At 40.8% G+C, this 20610-nt stretch overlaps 1 protein-coding gene across 2 annotated transcripts in view; it reads left to right on the top strand.

Moving 5' to 3' along the window:
• Positions 1-17304, top strand: part of LONRF2 (LON peptidase N-terminal domain and ring finger 2) — a 46754-nt gene extending 29450 nt beyond the window's left edge. For both annotated transcript variants that reach the window (XM_044263669.1, XM_044263668.1), the window contains exons 8-12: positions 2508-2629; positions 4008-4166; positions 7567-7729; positions 10249-10398; positions 12313-17304. In XM_044263669.1, the coding sequence (XP_044119604.1) occupies positions 2508-2629; positions 4008-4166; positions 7567-7729; positions 10249-10398; positions 12313-12507 (789 nt within the window). In that variant the 3' untranslated portion in view covers positions 12508-17304. The remainder of the gene's footprint in view (positions 1-2507; positions 2630-4007; positions 4167-7566; positions 7730-10248; positions 10399-12312) is intronic.
• Positions 17305-20610: the final 3306 nt, after the last annotated feature.

Below are 20610 nucleotides of genomic sequence, written 5' to 3'. Positions count from 1 at the left end.
GCTTGTATGGGTGTAAGCTAGGGGAGGAGAGTGGAGGGAGAGAGAGTCTCAAGCAGACTCCCCGCTGAGCATGGGCTCTGATGTGAGGCTTAATCTCAAGACTCTGAGACCATGACCTGAGCTGAAATCAGAGTCAGATGTCTCACCAACTGAGCCACCCAGGCACCCGGGGATTAAGTGTTTTTTTAAAACAAATGCCCAGTAAAATTAATTTTAAATTTGATATGGTAGGGCACCTGGGTGGCTCAGTGGGTTAAAGCATCTGCCTTTGACTCAGGTCGTGGTTCCAGGGTCCTGGGATTGAGCCCCGCATCGGGCTCTCTGCTCAGCGGGAAGCCTGCTTCCTCCTCTCTCTCTGCCTGCTTCTCTGCCTACTTGTAATCTCTGTCTGTCAAATAAATAAATAAAATCTTTAAATAAAAAAATCTGATATGGTAAAGGAGATGTTATACGTATGTGAATTTTTAAATAATTATAACTTAGTTTACTGCCAAAATTTGTTAAAAATAAGTTTTTATAATTGAAATCTTTGTAAATCATTCTATGTACTTACTTGCTTTTTTAAGTTGCATACATCCTGAAACTCTAGGTTATTCACGGCTCTCATCATGGAAATGAATCATTGTACTATGCACCATATGTCATGATGGTGGGTGATTTTGAGTCTGTGTGACAGTTTTCTTTGGCGGTTCCTCTGCAGGTCCACTGCACTGTGTTTGCTCTCTCTTCTTGTTAACAGTAGAATAACATTTTGCCTCTTGCCTTGTTGCACCCATGCTTGTCTGGGCTGGTGGGCCTGGAGGGGGTTTATTCTCAGACAGTAAAATGCATGTCTTTATGACCACTGTTTGTAACACAGACCTTTGGTTCACTTCCGTGTTTGGTACTCTCTGATACAGGACTATGTGAAGAAGCAGTGTGTTGAGGTTCACACTGTCGTGTAAATTCCTTAGGGACAGAGACAACCTCCTGTCTTGTTTTCACTCTATTTCCAGGGGCCAGAACACGTAGCAGTTCAGGAAATCTGTGCTGAATGAAAGATTAAATGAACAAATGAATGAGTGAATGATTGAGGGCAAGCTCTGCATAGATTGCCATTGTGTAGAAATTAGAATATAACAAAACTAAGTAAAATGAAAAGTCACAACTCATTCTTCCTTTGATGCAGAAACTGCTTCATGAGCTTAGACTTTCTCACATGCATTATCATAAACATGAACCACCAGCAATCTAGGTATGCATAGAAGCCTTGGGTGACATAATGCCAAGTAAAGCAAGTTGTTTTACTCTTCAAGAAAATGGTGCCATAAACTAACCATCTAAAATACAGATGTCATTAATAATACTTACTGTGAATTAAGTTAAACTTGTTTCTGCTGGTTATTCTGTTACTGAGTGTCTCAAACGCAGTTGTGTCCCTGAGGTTGAACTCCTAGTTCTTAGTGACAGCAATACCCATAGCTTGTTTCACACAAGCTTAAGGGAGATGAGGCAGGATGTCTAGGACTTGCCCAGATGTAACTGTTAGAAATATGTAGAGCAGCCCAAGCAGAGGAATGTGACAAGTTAACAAAGCAACAGCAGCACATTGAAAACTACCAGCCTTGAGGTCCTGGTGCCACTGTGGCTTGAAGCTAGTCCCTAACCTTTCTGAGACCCCCCTTCTCTACTGGTGCACTGTAAACATTACTTCTGAGATAGGGCTCTTTTAAGGCCTAACTTAATTTATATGAAGCATCTGCATTTGGTACCTGATATATATTAGGATGTTAGTGAAAAAAGCTCTTATTTGCAAATTTGTAGGCCTAAGATAAAAGTAGTGCACACACATGCACACACAGAATAATGATAGATCCTCAGATACATAGGACCCCTCCAGCCACTGATCCTGATACATTTTAATTCAGGTTCCACCTATTTCCCTTCTCATCCAGCTTGAATTCCTTGGTCCCTCTGTCCCTTTCCCAATCCAGATAGAGTCAACTCTGCCTCTTGCACATGTCCAGATAAGTAACAAAGCAAAGCTAGAGCAAAAGCCACAAAATTGGGAAGATTGGTTTCAGTTTAAATTCACAGTCCTAAATCTTAGACTCAAAATATTAGTAGTCATTCTTACTGTGTGTCTCTAGTAGCTTCAATTTTCCACTTTCTCAGATGATTATTTCCCATTTCTCTTCTTTTGCAACATATCCTACACGCTTCCTCTCCCTTCTCTGACATTGTGATACTTGATTGAGAATGCAGAAGCTGGTCAGGCTGGGATTCACTCATCCTTCCTCCAGGTGATGAACACCTTCGCCTGCCCTTTCATCAGAGGGGAGGAACTGCCCTGCCCCTGTCCCTACCCCAGGCTGGCTGACCTCCAGGCTCTCCATCCCCCATCTCTTTGTCTTCTGAGAGACTCTACCCCTCTCCCTCTTTTTTAACTGTTTCTACTGGGGAGAGAGTACTTTGTCCTCTAGAATTAATTACCATGTGGTATTACTTAACATTTCCTTTTGTTACAGTTGTTGGCAAGCAGAAACTTTAATATAACTATTCTGGCTGAAGAATTAATATTTCAGTACTTATCTGATGAACTCTCTGATAGGAAGAGAATTTATGATGAAGAAATGACAGAACTATCAAAGTAAGTTCTCAAGTTGTATGTACTTGGTCTTGAGTTCAGATTAAAGAAGGAAATCCTTGCGTTCATAACTTTATTTCAGGTACACACCCCCAGCAGAGAAATTAGACCTAAAATTAGAAAAAATATCAATTGCAAAAAAATCTATGGAAATTTAATTGAAAAGGTTCATAAAAAGTATTTCAGAAGTATGTCTTCATGGGACCCCTGGGTGGCTCAGTTGGTTAAGTGTCTGACTTTTGATCTCAGCTCAGGTCTTGATCTTGGGGTCATGAGTTCAAACCCCCTTTTGGACCCCATGCTGGGTATGGAGCCCACTTAAAAAATAAGTGTGTCTTCACAAAATTATGTAGTTGCTTTTTGAATCTAAGTAAGTGGTATTGAATTTTTCAGAATTGAAAAGGCACAGTATATAGAAACAGGAGGGAGAATAGGATTATCCCTTGAAATAGGCTTGAGGGTTGTTTTTGTCTTTTAAAGTGATCAGAGTTGTGTGTTGTAGCAAACTTTAACTATTGAAGTCTTACAATTCTTCCACTCTTTTTTATTTAGAACTCATTACCTTTGACTACTGTGTAGTTTTTGCTTTCGTCAGAACTTTTTTCTCTTCTTATTATTTATTTTTATTAAGGTAAAATTGATGCATAGCGTTATATGAATTTCAGGTATGTAACATAATGCTTTGATATTTATATATATTGCAAAATGACCATCACATTAAGTCTTAACATCCATCACTAAACATAGTTAGCAAATTTTTTTTCTTGTGGTGAGAGCTTGTAAGATCTATTCTCTTATCAACTTTCAAATATGCAACACAGTATTATTAACCGTAGTCAAAATGCTGTGCATTATGTCCCAGGCCTTTTTATTTACAGCTGGAAGCTTGTACCTCTGACCCTCTTCATCTGTTTCACCCACCTCCCCACCCAACCTCACCCTCTGGCAACCACCAGTCTTTTGTCTTTATCTATGAGCTTGCTTTTGTTCTTTTTAAAGATTCTACATGTAAGTGAGGTCATTCAATATTCATTTTTCTGACTTATTTCACTTAGCATAATGTCCTCAAGGTCATTAAAATTTTTTTGTTATCATAGTTGTAAGCTGTAACTTTTTCTAAGTAAATTAATACAATTCAGCATGTTCTATCTCATCAATTTAAATATGACAGGCTTGTCAGGAAATCTGGTAAGCTGAGAACTTTCTCATGAGGTGGTCCTTGGCTTCCTTTCCCCACTAAAGACCAAGACAGGCCTGAGGGTTTTCTGTTGTAAATGAGGAAATTGAGGTTGGCTAGCTTTTGCTATGTTACAGTGACTAATATTCCCTTTTGTTTCTAACAGCTCCTATTTATAAGTTTACGTTTTCCCTTACCCAACAGTCTGACGAGAGATGTCCCCATCTTTGTGTGTGCCATGGCCTTCCCCACCGTCCCGTGTCCACTTCATGTCTTTGAGCCCCGCTATCGGCTTATGATAAGAAGATGCATGGAAACTGGCACCAAACGGTTTGGCATGTGTCTGTCTGCTGAGCACGCAGGGTAAGACTTTTCAGCCTCCAGAGGGTCCTAAATAAATACGTAATTTTTTATTTTTTCTCAAAGAACAGTTTAAGATGATGTTGAAAACTTCCAGTGGCTCCCATTACGTAAAAATGTCTAAGTCCGAGGTCGCATCATGATGTGAGCCCAGCCTTCTTTCTAGCCTCATCTCCTACTCCTTTCTCTCGGACATTATACTTGCTAGTCCACTATCATATTATTTGCCTTCCTCTAAATACAGTTCATATCCATTCCTCCATGCTTCTCTCTGGCGATAATTCTCTTTTAGTTCATCATCATGCAAACAAATCTAATCTAACTTTGAAGGTCTAAAAATTTTGCTAAAAAATTAGTTGAGGGAAATTGGAGGGGGAGAGAAACCATGAGAGACTGTGGACTCTGAGAAACAAACTGATGGTTTTGGAGGGGAGGGGGCTTGGGGGGGTTGGGTGAGCCTGGGGCTGGGAATTAAGGAGGGCATGTATTACATGGAGCACAGGGTGTGGTGCATAAACAATGAATGCTGGAACACTGAAAAGAAATAAAACAAAATAAAATGGAAAAAAATTGAAACCTTCATCTACACAGCCAGGCAAATTTCAGTCCTACAATAACCGCAGCTCTTAAGTTTTTACCTCTCCTTGTTTTACATCAAATTGGCAGGGAGCTTCCTCCATGGCTGCTCTGGGGTCTCTGCATTCTTCCCAAACTGTTAGATTCCTTAACCCCTAGGGCTTTGTTGTTACTGCATGGTTATCATGAGGTCACTACATGCAAGTTCTAGCTAGTAGAAGAGGCACATATGCTCCAGGATTCTGGAGAAAAGGAGGACTCATCCCTGTTGCTCACACCTATTGGAATGGAGGCTGGGAAATGTAGCCCAGCCATGTGCCCAGGAAGAAAGGAAGAATGGATATGTAGAACCACCCACTAGTTTCTACTATATATACCTAGGAATAGATCTTTTGAAAGATTGGTGTAGGACCTTTATAAAAAAAAATCTACAGCTTTATTGAAAAATATTTGGGAAGATCTAAATGAGAGAAATAACATTTCCGTGAATGGATGCATAGACTTAAATGTCATGGAAATATTAGGTTTACCCAAATTAGTCTATAAATCTGAGGTAGTTTCAGTCAGCATTCCAAGAGGGTTTTTTCATGGAATTGTTCAAAATAAATGTTTAGAATTACTATGGAAAAGCAAAAGACCAAGACCATGACAGTTTTGAAGACATCAGTTGAGTAAGATGGGAGAACACTCTCATAATAAATTTAGAAGTCCTAGTAAGTAGACCACTAATATAGAATATGAAGATAAGAAATGGATCCACTCATAAATGGACCCATATTTACATGTAATTTTGTGAGAAAAGGCAAGCTGCTCACTTAAAAGGTGCTTAGAAAATTAGTGGGCAGTCCAAATGGGAAAAAATAATCTTTTCTCTGCCTTGCACCATATACACAGATTACACGTTATTTACATTTTCAGTGTGAAAGACAACATATAAAAATGTTAAGAGAAAACATTGGAGACTATAATTAGGAAAAGGGAAAGAATTTTTTAATACAAAATGCTGAAAGCACATACTATGGAAGGGAAATTAATAAATTTGAATATATTAAAATTTGATTCATCGAAATCAGCAAAAGCAGAGTGAAAAAACAAGTTCCAGCAGTTGTGCTTCCATAAATGATACAGCACACTAAGAAGAGCATTACACCAGATAAACTACAGGACGTAAGTTTCCTGAACTCATCAGTGAGCAGATGTTGCTCACCACACATGCGGAAAGCCAAGTCCCTCCAGGGAAAGCAGCAGACAAAAGTGTGGCTTACCTGTGGCAGAGTCCAGGAGAAGGAAACCTGTAAGTGTGTGGGAAGAATTCAGCTAGTTTTGGGGGGGGGGCATGTTCTAACGACCCCATGTGGACAAGGTTTAGAGTACAGATGCAAGAACAAGTTCTTATCTACAGACAGGACAGGACGCTCATTAGAAAGACAGGTGCTCTTATTTGTGGAGCATAACAAATAGCATGGAGGACAAGGGGTGTTAGAGAGGAGTAGGGAATTTGGGTAAATTGGAAGGGGAGGTGAACCATGAGAGACTATGAACTCTGAAAAACAATCTGAGGCGTTTGAAGTGGTGGGGGGGTGGGAGGTTGGGGTACCAGGTGGTGGGTATTATAGAGGGCACGGATTGCATGGAGCACTGGGTGTGGTGAAAAAATAATGAATAACGTTTTTCTGAAAATAAATAAATTGAAGAAAAAAAAAGATAAATAAATAAATAAGAAAGAAAGACAGGTGCTGCAGCAGAGATAGGCTTTGAAGGAGCTGACATTTGAAGGCATTTTTCTGCTGATGGCTGGGAAGTCCTCCCTTGAAAGGGGTCTTCAGGGCACCTCCATCCATGCCATGGCCCATTAGGTAAGCAGGAAGAGATAATTTTAGGAGAGATCCAAGAAGAGGTGTCCAGCCGTATAGCTGGAACCATCACTCATCGTTAGCTTGAAGGTATGTGATGAAGTTGTTTATTTAATTTCGAATCACATAGCGTTGGGTTCAGATCTCAGGTCTAAATCTTACTGTGGCCTTATGTACATTGTTTGGTTTTAACCTTCCTGCTTTTGTGAGGCCTGAATGAGAACATATTATAAACTGCTCCATATAGTGCTTGACAGGAAATGGGCTCAATTATTAGTGTCCTCAGGAAGTTAGAATGAGAGTTAAAAGAGTGAGAGTGGTTAAGATCACACGGGACAGCTTTGGAATGAGGATGCCGCCCTTAGCGGGCCCTGTGAGTGAGAGACATGTGGAGGACAGAGGAAAGCTGTGAAGGGCTGCATTGGTCAGGGAGGGCACCAGAGAGCAGCAGAGGGTGTTGGGTCAGTGACAGATCAGCAAGCTCATGCCAGAGTCATGTGTGACTTCCAGTGGGGTCATTTCAGTGGAATGGAGGGGTATGGAGAGAGCAGGAGATGAAGGCAGTGACTGTAGATGCCTTTGCATAGTGGTTTGTTGGGGAGGACAGGGCTGCATCATTGGAAAATGGCGGGGGGGCAGAATCTGTGAGGGACACGGGGGCCCCAGACATAACTTGTGCTCTCTGTACCCCTTGATGGTGCCCTGACCAAGAGTACTGAGGATTCTCTCTCTACCTCTAGGGTCCTTCCAAAGCACTAGCCTGTTTGAAAGACAGTGGCACAAGGGCCCTTTTCCCTCCAGCCCTCCCCATGCAGCCCTTGTACACCCGTATGTTTTGCATTTAACAGAAGGAATTGTCTGCAGGTATTATTAGAGAAAATAAGCTTGCTGGTCCCATGTGGAGACACCATTTGTTTTGTTTGGATCTTCTGCATTTATAAAATCATGCTTATTTCTCTCAACTGTCCTGTCAGAATTTCGGAGTACGGCTGCATGCTGGAGATTAAGGATGTCAGAACATTTCCTGATGGGAGTTCGGTTGTGGATGCCATTGGGATTAGTCGGTTCAAAGTTCTAAGCCACCGTCACAGAGATGGCTATAACACAGCTGACATCGAGTATCTCGAAGATGAAAAGGTGAGGTTGATTTTACAGCTGTGTGTTCAGAGGTCAGTCACCTTGTTTTCCTGTGCATGTAGAAAAACTTGGTCAGATTTTTACAGATAATATTACTTATACCTTCCCTAATTCAGCACTTCAGTTATTTATTACCTCAGTGAATTTTTCACCTGATTTGGAGCCGGTGGACACGTGTCCTCCTCAGAAAAAGAAAAATTACCTTACTGCTACACATTGCAAAATGCCTTTGTGGTTTGTTGTCTTGGCGTGCTGGCTCAGGAGTTGGCAGACCTTTCCCACAGAGGCCCGTACAGTCAATACCAGAGAATTTCCAGGTCAAGCAGTCTCTGTGGCAACGACTCAGCTCTGCCGTTGCAGCACAGAAGCAGCGGTAGACAGTCTGGGAATGAGTTGGTGTGACTGGTTTCCAAGACAACGCTGTTTACATAGACATACGCAGTGAACAGGATTTGACTTGTGAGTAGTAATCCATCCCTGTTCTGGATCCTGGTGTTAGTTCAGAATGAGATATGATATAAAAAACAATGCTTAAAAATGCCTTCTAAAGTTCAGTGTAAAAAGTTTAGATCTCTTACCCCTTGAGAAATATTAATATGTCTAATAGAAATATCAGAACCCATATTTTGACAGATTAACAAAATGTTTTGAAGGGATTCTCAGAAAGATGGGTAAAAAGATGTCCCTAGCCATCTTATCATTTATGGCCAAAACCAACAAATAGTGCAGAGACTCATCAGGAGAAGAATGGATAAACAAACTGTAGTCCATTTCTATAATGGAGAACTACTTGGCAATAAAAACCAAGGAACTGATCACACACAGAATAATGTGAAAGAATCTCCTAGGTCTCTCAATGAACACGTCTCTCAGTGTGACGCTAAGCCAGGGAAGCCAGACACACAACCACACATACTGTGTGGGTCCATTTATATACTTCCAAGATGAGGCATCACTTGTCTCTGTTGTTAGAGGGCAGAGACTGGCTGGGGGTGGAGGGCCATTGAGGGTGATGGAAATGTCCCCTGTCCTGTTGAGGATTGTGATCCCACTGGTGCGTACAGCAGACAGTACTCTGAGCCAACCATTAAGATCAATGCATTTTTCTGTATGTAAATTATCCTGCAAGAAAAGCATTACAACCATCTAGAAAGAGGAAATCCTTGGAATTATTGTATGCCCATTTTGAATTCTTTGGTTAACATTTAGAAACATGGAAGGTGAGAGTCTTCAGCTATCTGATATCACACCCGAAGTCACTTTGGGGACAGTGACATACATTCATAAGGCCCATGAGGAGAACCACACCCCCAGCACCAGCATCTTCCCTTTTCCAGGTGCTGGTTCTGGTCATCCTGAGGACAGGACCTCACAGTGTAGGGGCCAAGAACAATGAGTCAACCCTAATATCACAGGACCAGGGAGTGGGGTTTAAAGGATGTGACTGAGTGTGATTGTTCTCGGGGTCCCTCTGCTTCCCCAGTAACAAATCTGAGAGGGTTTGCTGACTGTTGTTGTGAATGGCAATTTTTGGTGGTATATATTTTTAAAATGGATGCTTACATAGCAACAACATGAAATAATTTTGGTGGTTTAAAAAAAAAAAAGAAAATCCCCTTCTACATCTGAATATTTAATTTGTGTAAGTCAAAATGAGAATGGTTGTATGCATTATAATCTAATTCCTCAGTTTATCCTAGTTTTCAGAGATAGTGGTATTTTACAACCAGAGAGGACCTGAATGGTGAATTCCCATTTTGTAGATGAAAAAAAACCCTACCCTCAGGAGGCTGTGTGACTGGCTCATGAGAATGAGCGATGAAGCCAGAACACACCTGGGTTCCCTGGTCCCCAGCCCAGTGCTTTTCCCACTTAGGTGTTTCTGAGTAGGACTGGGGCATACTTAAAATGAATGACTTGGCAGTGAGGTAGGCACCCAGAAGCAAAGCATGGTAAATCTAGAGCATCAGGGCCTACTGCTGCGTAAGGCTAATGAAGGGAACGTGTGATTGCTGGAACATGTCTTTTGGAATGTAGTTTGGTAATATGGAATGCAATATTTTAAATGTCTCCTTCTTTGACTTAGCAATTCTATTTCTAAGAGACTGTCCTGAGGGAATGGTGGCCCCTTCTCTCACCTCCACCAACAAAAATAAAACAACCCCCCTTCCCACCTTTGCTTAAATATTTATATTGCTGTGTTATTTTTAAATATATCTTATCTGGATGGTGGAGTAAATTTTCCAATGTAGGATTGCATGTAGCCATTGAAAATTGCTCATCGTAACCTGGGATACGTTTATATTGTTAAGGGAAAAATCAGGATGTTATAGATAGACAAGGCAGATAGATCTTCATTGTATAAGAAAAGTACAGATTTGTATGTTGAGCCTATAATAGGTTTATAAACACTAATCAGTTATCTAAGAAATAAATGCCACAAATCCACTTAGCAAATGCGGCAGATGTCACTGTGTAATAAGGAACTGTTGAAATGGTGACCCTTTTCCCTTGATCAGGTGGAAGGTCCAGCCTATGAAGAACTTACCAGCCTTCATGATTCAGTTTATCAACAGTCGGTTTCCTGGTTTACTTCACTTCAGGATCACATGAAAGAACAAATTTTAAGCCATTTTGGGTTAATGCCAGACAGGGAAGCTGAGCCTCAGGTATAGTCTCCTTATTTCTTTTATAATGCTATTATTTGCTGCTGTAATGTGCTAAGACATATTATTCTGAAGGAAAGTTAGGCAGTACTATGCTGCCATCATGATCACTTATGAACCAATTCATCTATCAATAGAAGGAAGAAGCACCTAGTATATTAGCATGTGCCTTTGAAGCAAAACAGTCAATGCTTTCTGAGTAATACTGCATAAAGGTAATTTGTTTTCTATCAAAAAAGAATTTATTCTGATTGGCTGTCAGCTTTAGTACTTCTATTTCTCTCCAACTATTTAATCTAGCTGTTTTATTTCTTCTCCCCCATTTAAATCAGCTGTTTAAATCATTTAAGTCAGCTGTTTAGAGAGTAGTAAGCCTTGTATACTGGCTGAACCCTCTGTGTTTTGCCCATAAGATTGCCTTGTGCCTGGTAAACAGGTGTTGAATAAATGAAGAGAAAATCTAACTCTTGTTAAATTAGAAGTGTTCCTGCCTTCTATCCAGCCTGGCTTTTTCTGGTGCTCCACAAGTGTGGAGCTTTCTGGGAACCTGGCTCTTCAAGCAGTGCCTGGCTTCAGGCTGTGAAGCAGTTGTAAGTGCAAACGAATCCTCTCCCCCTTCTCTGAGGACAGAGCCAGGCAAGGATTGCTTGGGCTTGTGGCTGAGAGTATGGAGTTCCTTCCACTGTGTGTGCTCACCTATCTTGCAGAGAGAACAGGGCTGGAGGTCCAACTCTCAGCCGGTTTGGGGGAAGATGAACTGTCCTTTGTATCTTTCCCATCCATTTTTTTTAAAAGATTTTATTTATTTACCTGACAGATAGAGATCACAAGTAGGCAGAGAGGCAGGCAGAGAGAGAGAGGAGGAAGCAGACTCCCTGCTGAGCAGAGAGCCCGACATGGGACTCGATCCCAGGACCCTGGGACCACGACCTGAGCCGAAGGCAGAGGCTTTAACCCACTGAGCCACCCAGGTGCCCCTCCCAACCGTTTTTATGTTCTTTTTCTAACTCTTGAGGATTTCTGCCCACCCCCCACCTATGTCTTTTCCAAAATTCAGGAGCATCCTCCTGTAAGCCAAAAATTGTCTCAAATGTAATAATCCTGGTCTTTCAGTAGAATCTTCCTCCCCCTAAGGTAAATTGACACTGGCATCCACCCTCTCAGTTTCCAGTAGGGATTCTGTATAGGTCTGAATACATTTGGGGTAGGATTGGGGGAGAAGCCAGGACAGGAAGCGGGGAGGCCTGGACATCTTGGCTCTTAATGCCAGAATTACTGAGAACAACTGTTTGACCAGCTTTACTTAGAGCTCAATCCAGAAATGTGTGCTTGGGTATATGAAGTAAATGCTATCAGTTAGCATAATAATTCTTATACAGTTAATTCATGGTGATTCCCATATATATAATTAACAATAACTCATATGTAGATTTTCATCTATGTCTGCACATTCATCACATAGCTACTAAAAGCTTTATTACAAATTTTATTATAATAATCACACTTGTACACATATTTTTAGCCTTCCTAATATAGCGTTTCCTATGATGTATTTAAAACTTAAAAAACAATAACACAGAATACTGGAAATAGAGTAAAAATTATGATCCCCTTGTCTGAGTGGTATATACTCCCAACTAGAGCTTTGAGAGAACAGAAGCAATTAATTTGTGGAATTTCCCCATGGAAATTGCTTCTCCTTGCAAGCGCTTTGTTTTGTGAGTTCTACCACATTTAAATGTGTAACAGAAAGTACTTTCTATGTCAAGGGCTCAATGGATGGGAAATAGACCTAAAGTAGAAGGTGGCATTTGATTCTGGCTCCTGCCTTGTTGGTGAAACAAAAGGACAGTATTGGGGAGGGAGGAGACTTGTATTTTAGGTGATAATTTCGTTTTGCTTTCATTTCTTCTGCAGAGTAACCCTAGCGGTCCCGCGTGGTCCTGGTGGATCCTGGCAGTGTTGCCGCTGGAACGCAAGGCTCAGCTGGCTATTCTTGGCATGATCTCCCTGAAAGAGCGTCTGCTTGCCATTCGGCGCATATTAGTCATCATCACGCGTAAGATGAACAGTCGGCAGGAGCTGGTTAATAGCAGGGAGAGAAATAATTGATTATCTCTCTCTGTCAAGGTTTCTGGAAGCACTTGTACTTTTGTGAGGAGCCGCTAGGCGTGGAGAGTAGCATCGCATCCATCATGCTCTGTAAAATGTTCGTTGATGGGGTTACAAAATGGAACACTTAACAAACACTGACTCCTTCTCAAATCTTAAAAGTCTGTGCCTCATGGAACCTGACTCTGTGCAAGGTTAGCCTGAAGTTTGAACGGAGCCCATGGTTGGAAAAGAACCTAAGAGAATCTCTCTGAAGCATTCGCTCAGGGTATCATTCGCCGACAGCAGGGAACACCACAGGTGGTTGGCAAGTGGTTTAGGTTTTGCAAGAAAAAAGGACCCCCTCCCTGGTACAGTGTCTTGCTGCACCAAATGGAAACAGCATGCTTTGGTGGCTGAGACAGGATGGGGGAAACCACATTTTTATCTGGAAGCATATTTCTCAGAGCACAGGCTAACTGAAAATCCGCTTAGGCTTTGTGTGTCGTTGTGAAGTTGTCTGTGAAGTTGAGGAATCAAACTGTGGTCCTGTGCAGGAGCCCAAATTAGTCGTCACCCAAGAAGTAGTGGCTGCCAGATAGAACTGCATTTTGTGTCCTGCGGTAGTTCAGATGCTGTGCATTGCATGTTGTAATCAAACGAACGTCAGAATACACAAAGGTATACCTTGGATAGAGAAAAATCTGAGAACCAGTGTAGTTGAACTGAAGGTATATATCCCTACACACTCAAGAAAAAGTTAGCTAAAACTGTATGTGCATTGGGGTGTCAAACATTCAGACAAACTAGCACAAAAAATTCCTTGAAAACATAACCCTGTCTCATTAATTTGGTGGGTACTAAGCATTTAGGAAATTGCCCTCTTGCTACTAGGATTTGTATTGGAAATTAGGCCCATCAGTCATCTGAGTTCACCATCCATCCACTCATATATGAAGATGTGAAAACCTGCTATGGAATGGGCATCTATTCCAGGAAAACACACCAGGACAATATTCAAGAAGCGGGTGGTAGGAATAGGATGTAAAGATTCAGCAATTTTTTCCTCCATCCTCAACCTAAAACTTGTCTTTGTGTCTTTTAAAAAGAAGTTTTAGAAGTGATCAGACCTGGTGTTATCTATTAAAGAACAATATATGACAACTTTAACCTCTGATGCAAGTTGGTAATATTAATTGGGATAAACATTTGAACCTGAAATACTGAATAGTTCTCACTGGCCTAACCAGCTTGTGCATTGAGTTGGCTTCTTGGTGTATGATATGGATATTCTTAACGGAAAGACGATGAGAACCAGACCAGGGAATAAGTCACAGTTGTAAGTTTTGCTTTATTCATTCAAGGTGTATGATATTTGAGTTTTAACAAATATATTTCACAGTGTCAAAAAGTGGTTGTTTATCAGTCCATCAGGCATTTTATTATGATCGTGTTTCACTGTAATCATTGGAGTTTTCAGTAGCTAAAGGTCAGTTTCATTATGGGAGTGAGAAAATATTATTCTTATATAACTTAATCATAAAGAGAAAATGTGAAAGTACTTCCAATCAGATGTTTCTAGTGCCTCACTTGCTGCGAATCTCAAATCTCATCTTGAATATGTTTTAAAGGCAATTTGGCCAAGTGATTTCTAAAATATTTTATTGATTTATGTGTTCAATAGTATTCAACCTTCTTAGGCATTGTATCTTAGCCTGATCATCTAAAAGAAAGCAAAACTGTATCTAGTATGCCAGAGGACCTTTCTTGGGAATGGTTCACGAAAATAGGTATGCACTGACCATTCTCTTTCTTTTTCTTCTGAACACTCTTTCCTACCTTAAAACATATCATTGCTGTTTCCAACTGAGAGTATGTAAAATAACCACCATGTGATCAGTTTCCCCAGGAGCCTTCCTGAAGTTAAGTCTCTGCGCTCAGAGTACCAGTGCTTGTCCTGTATGCATCAGATGCTGTTGCTTTCTCAACCTTCCTCTGGAGATGTCATCACTGGCCCAGGTCTCTGACCAGAACCACTAACTTATCTCTTCCTGATTCTGTCTGCCTCTTTCTGAGTGGTCAGCTTGTTCTGAGTGTTCTTGTGTAAAAGCCTGTTTGGCAGTAATGATGTAGATAGAACAACAAAAGTTTCTGTTGTCTTTGTCTTTTGACACCCAAGGGAATGGACTGTGACTGCTTCATGCTCTGTCCAGCGTCTCATCTCTGCTTAGAGCAGAGCAGTTGATGGACACTTCCTGAGCACTTAGATGGTTTCCATTTTTTTTTTTGAAGATTTTATTTATTTATTAGAGAGCACACGCTCAAAAGGGCCCAAGTCGGGGGACGGGGAAGGTTCAGGGAGGGAGAGGGAGAAGCAGGCTCCCCACTGAGCAGGGAGCTTGACATGGGACTCAATCCCAGGACCCCAGATCATCACATGAACCGAAGGCAGACACTTAATGATTGAAGCCCCCCGGGTGCCCCTTAGATGACATTCTTTATCAGGAAGGTGGACCAGGGAAATAATATCTCAAGTCGTATTATAAGGGAAGCTAACTTTTACAAACTTTAGGAAACGTAAACTCCAGTTTGCTACAGATTTGCTACAAATTTAGCTAAAGCAGTAGAACAGATCCCCCTACTGCCCCCACAGCTCTTTTCTATCGTGAAGATGTCATTTCCAATATTTCTCAGAAAATAAGGTCTCATTCAGCGTCAGAACATTCAAGTTTAATTTTACTGAAAATGTTCCAACACTAATGGTCTAGTTACATCAGAATAAAAACAGAATCTACTTAGAGAGTAATAATAACAGTGTGGGGGAGTAATTTTTCGTCCTGAAGTATATTACTTGAAGTACATTCTGTACACTCTGTTAGGTGTTTTTCCATTTCACTTTCCTTAGTGGCTTGACTCATAATTCCATCCCTGCCTGTGTCTCTGGAATACAACTGATATTCTGACTGGCAGTATTTTGAAAGCTCATGAGATTTTTAGGGTATCACATTCCCTGTGTGTCTTCATCTTCAAAATTGAAAGTTAGAAAACATTTTTAAAAAAAATTTTAAGATTTATCCATGCAACCACGTTAAGTGGTTCATAAATTTATGTGCCAACTTTTGGAGTGCTGCCTGTTTTTATAACCACAAAGGTGTCCTTTCTTCTCTTAAACATCACCCCTCTTACCTCCCAAACCAAAAAGCACCAAAACTGTTTCATAAGTTGTATCTCAATTATTAACATATATCAAGTCTTACTATAGGACTTTTGAATCATCAAGGAACAAAATTATAGATGGTAGCATTACCATGAACTACGATAGTATCACTTTGTCCTAAAATTATTTGAAAATTGGTAGTTGTTATAATCAAAATAGTCTGTTCCCTGGACTAACTGTATTACATAGAAGTCATTATGATTTTTAAGTTGCTTTTACCAAGTACTCATCTGTTTCTTCTTGCTTTCTCCTTTGATATTAAATAACTTTGATAGATACCACTCTAAATTTTAGGTGTTATCTATAAAATAATGTGATAGATATGAAGAAGAAAGAGCATTAGGAGGGAAAATAAATTGTGGGTGAGTTTTGTTTGCTTAAGGCATGAGGTTTTATTTTTCCTAAATACCCCCCACAGAATAGGGTAGAGAGGTCCCCATCTCCAGTTCTCAACATGAATAGCAGGCACAGCTTGCAGAAAGCTCTTTTTCTATAGCTCTGCCCCAATGAGAAGATCCTGTACTGATTCTGAGTTCACCAAAACTAAAAAACCAGAGAAGCTAAATCTGAATGAGTAGAGAGAGCTGTGCCAGCCATATGGGAAAAACTGAACCCTGACTGTTGCCCAGTATTGCCTCGTTCTTACTGGAGCTAATGCTTTGTTCTGAGCCATTGTCTTCAGACTCATAGGAGGTGTTACCACCTTTGCAACTCCTCGCCTTAACTTCTCCTTAACTTTGGCCTCTCAACCGCTAAAAAAAAAAATTACCAAGTCTGCCGAATCCCATCAAGTAGCTTTTAGTAGTGGGTCTGCTTTTAGGTGAATATTAGCATATTGGGTATTAGAATATTGCCATAGCATAAGCTACCGAAGAATTTCATGAGCCACCACTGTAGATAGACCAGTTGAGGACATAGCTCTGATTTGTGCCCAAGACTTAATTTCTAAAGTTGGCTGGGTGACAATGCAGAGAAGTCCATGCCGTTGGAAGAAAAATATTGTTACTCGTATTTCTACTAGAAATGAAAGGCATGCACTCAGGGCCACATGGGGAAGCACCAGAGCCAGAAAGCAAAAGCCTTCTGAGGGTGAGAGCCTTTATTGTGTTTCAGTGGGAAATACCAGCTTGGGATTGTCTAGTTTGGATGGTGGTGGTGGGTTCTGGGCTATAAGGGCAGGATCTATTTCTCTGGTATTGAGCTCTGGTTGATTAAGGCCAACGACTCTTTTCTCCTGGACTGTAAGAGCCAAACAAAGGAGGTGGCTCAGAGTGTGGGCTCTGGATTGATTGGTTCTCATATGAAAGGTATGCTTCCTTTTGGACCCTTTGCTGCCTCTGACGGTCAGCCTATACGGGGCAGTCTTACCAATTGGTGAGGCCCTCAAAGATGTCAAAACATCATAAGTCTTTTTTTAATACATGATTAATATGATTGTCCTCTGATGTTTTAGCAACATATTAAGGAAACTTTGGAGTGATGATAATGGAGACATTAAAGAGTAAGTCATACATTACCTTGAACAGCACAGAAAGCATTTGTTTGTTTTTTAATGTGACGTTAGTCACCATAGAGTACTTCATTCGTTTTTGATGTAGTGTTCCGTGATTCACTATTTGTGTTATAATACCCAGTGCTCATTGCATCAGGTGCCCTCCGTAATACCCATCACTGAGCTAACCCATCCCCCTACGCTTCTCCCCTCTGAAACCCTCAGATTGTTTCCTGACGTCCATAGTCTCTCATAGTTTGTCTTCTGCTCTGATTTTCCCCACTTCAGTTTTCCCTTTCTTCCCCTAATGTCCTCCAAAGTGTTTTATTATGAGAGTTCAAAGGAGCAGCACAGTGGGTGGGGGTTGGTGCAAGGAGTCCTTAAGGCCGGTCCATAACTAAGGTTTCCATTTATATACATTAGCCAAGATCATAGATCTGGAGTCTTGTGCGGGTGGTGGGGGAGGTGGAGGGGGCAGTCTTCAATGCTGTCTTAGCAGAGTTGTAAAGTATGAAAAGTATGAGTGTGATAATAATATCTTGATCTATTTCTCGGGTCCAGACAGCAGGTCCAACAGTTATGCTCTTGGAGTATATAATTTAGTAAATACATTAACAATTAAGTGGTAAGTGCGTGTAACCAAGGGAAAGGAGTGTTACGATTTGAGACACAAGGTAGGAGGTTCTGGTAAAGCTGGAGAGGGCAGCAGGAGAAGGCAATGGAGAGTGAGTGAGCAGTCCTCTCCCAGAGACTTGAGGGGTTGACTGAGAGAAGGCAAAGTGCTTCCTGGAGGAAGTAATAATCAACATTCAGTTTTTGAATAGTACAGATAGTAATCTCCAGATTTCTCTCTGGAAATCTTTTAAGCATTTTTTTAAGCATGGGAGTGTAGGGGTATATGTTTTGGGAGAGAGCAAGGAATATACCAGGGTAATGAGCTAAACAGACAGCAAGCTCAGAAATGAAATAGAATCCCTAATTTTGGAGGAAGAGAAGCAAAAATGCCCTGTATCCAATTTGTGGCTTAGCAAAGGCAGGCTATGGGCATAAGTTCTAGTGTTCAAAGCAGAGTTGTCTCCAGTTGGCAAGCTCATGGTCTGGGAAATGTCATCTGAACAGTGAGCTTCTGGGCCAGAGTGATGTTGTCTGGGGTGTGGAACTTGGGGTATTCATTTTAAGTGGGTACCCACTCAGGTTGATGTGGGTCTCAATGTTTGCTATGTTTGCTTGAAACAGTGGTTTACTTGAGGTGTTTGCAAACAAATGAAAGCAACCAGACCAGAAGTAATAAGACCAACAGTCAGTAGAAGAGTGAATAGCTACACCTGGCAGAGTTTTTGTTTTTGATTTTTGGTTCAGGTTCACTTGGGTCCCTTATCAATTGAGCAGCTGCCTGGCCTATGGGAATATCTGTGATTAATGGGTCCCAAGAAAGTATGTGCCCTCAATCTGGCCTTTAGCCCCTGTGGGATGGGGGCAAGATAGAAAAATTTATAGAGAATGAGAAACCTTGTTAAACAGACTAACATGTAATGAGTTTCTAATATACACGAAGGCAACACATATCCCCCTTTAATTTTTTTAATTTAAATTTGAGGTAGTTAACATACAGTACAATACTGGTTTTTGGAGTAGAATCCAGTGATTCACCACTTACATACAATACCCAGTGCTCATCACAACAATTGCCCTCCTCAATACCCATCGCCCATTTAGCCCATCCCCCACCCACCTCCCTCTATCACCCCTCAGTTTGTTCTTTATCATTAAGAGTTTCTTTTTTTTTTTTTTAAGGTTATTTATTTGACAGAGATCACAAGTAGGCAGAGAGAGAGGGGGAAGCAGGCTTCCTGATGAGCAGAGAGCCCGATGTAGGGCTTGATCCCAGGATCCTGGGATCATGACCTGAGCCCAAGGCAGAAGCTTTAACCCAGTAAGCCACCCAGGTGCCCCTGTCATTAAGAGTTTCTTTTTTTTTTTTTTTTCCCCAATTTATTTATTTTCAGAAAAACAGTATTCATTATTTTTTCACCACACCCAGTGCTCCATGCAAGCTGTGCCCTCTATAATACCCACCACCTGATACCCCAACCTCCCACCCCCCCACCACATTAAGAGTTTCTTATGGCTTGTTTCCCCTCTCTCCTTTTTTCTTTTACTCCTTCCCATATATTCACCTGTTTTCATTCTTAAATTCCATATATGAGTGAAATCATATAATTTGTCTTTCTCTGAGTGACTTATTTCACATAGCATAATACACGTAGTTTTATCCATGTCATGGCAAATGGCAAGATTTCATTCTTTCTGATGGCTGAGTAATATTCCATTGTGTGTGTGGTGTGTGCACAAATACATATATACACACACATATACATATACACACACAAAAAAATTTTTTTAAGATTTTATTTATTCATTTGACAGAGATCACAAGTACATAGAGAGGCAGGCAGAGAGAGAGGAAGGGAAGCAGGCTCCCTGCTGAGCAAAGAGCCCAACTCAGGACTCGATCCCAGGCCCCTGGGATCATGACCTGAGCCAAAGGCAGAGGCTTTAACCCGCTGAGCCACCCAGGTGCCCCACACACAAAATATTTTTTATCCATTCATCAGTCAATGGACATTTGGGCTCTCTCCGTAGTTTGGCTACTATAGATAATACTGCTATAAGCATTGGGGTGCGTGTACCCACCTTTGAATCTGTATTTTTGTATCCTTTGGGTATATACCCAGTAGTGCAATTGCTGGATTGTAGGGTAACTCTATTTTTAACATTTTGAGAAACCTCCATACTGTTCTCCAGAGTGGCTGCACCAGTATGCATTCCCACCAACAGAGCATGATGGTTGCCTTTCTCTGCATCCTCATCAACACCTATTGTTTCTTATGTTGTTAATTTTAGCCATCCTGACAGGTTGAGATGCTATCTCTTTGTGGTTTTTATTTATATTTCCCTGAGGATGAGTGATGTTGAGCATTTTTCATGTTTCTGTTAGCTGTCTGAGCACATACTCCCCTTTAAGTAGAGGAGAGTACAATTAGAACATTTTTTCCAGCTTTATTAAAAATGGATAAATATAATTACATACATTCAAAGTGTACAACATGATGATTTGATATATATGTACATTGAGATAATTAACACATCTGTCACTTCACATAGTGTGTGTGTGATGAGAATGCTTAAGATCTACTTACTTTCAGTCACTTTCAAGAACACAATACTATATAATTACCTAGTCTCTGTGCTGTATATTAAATCCTAGGAACTTTTATAACTGAAAGTTTGTACCCTTTGACCTACATCCTCCCATTTCCCTCTCTCCCCAGTCCCTAGCAACCACCATTCCATTCCTTATATCTATCAAATCAGGTTTTTTTAAAGATTCCATATATAATGATACCATACAGTA

This window comes from Neovison vison, chromosome 8, assembly GCF_020171115.1.
Source record: "Neovison vison isolate M4711 chromosome 8, ASM_NN_V1, whole genome shotgun sequence".
NCBI classification, from domain to species: domain Eukaryota; kingdom Metazoa; phylum Chordata; class Mammalia; order Carnivora; family Mustelidae; genus Neogale; species Neogale vison.
Note: the sequence above shows the minus strand (reverse complement) of the source record. Positions and strands in the feature narration are given on the sequence as shown.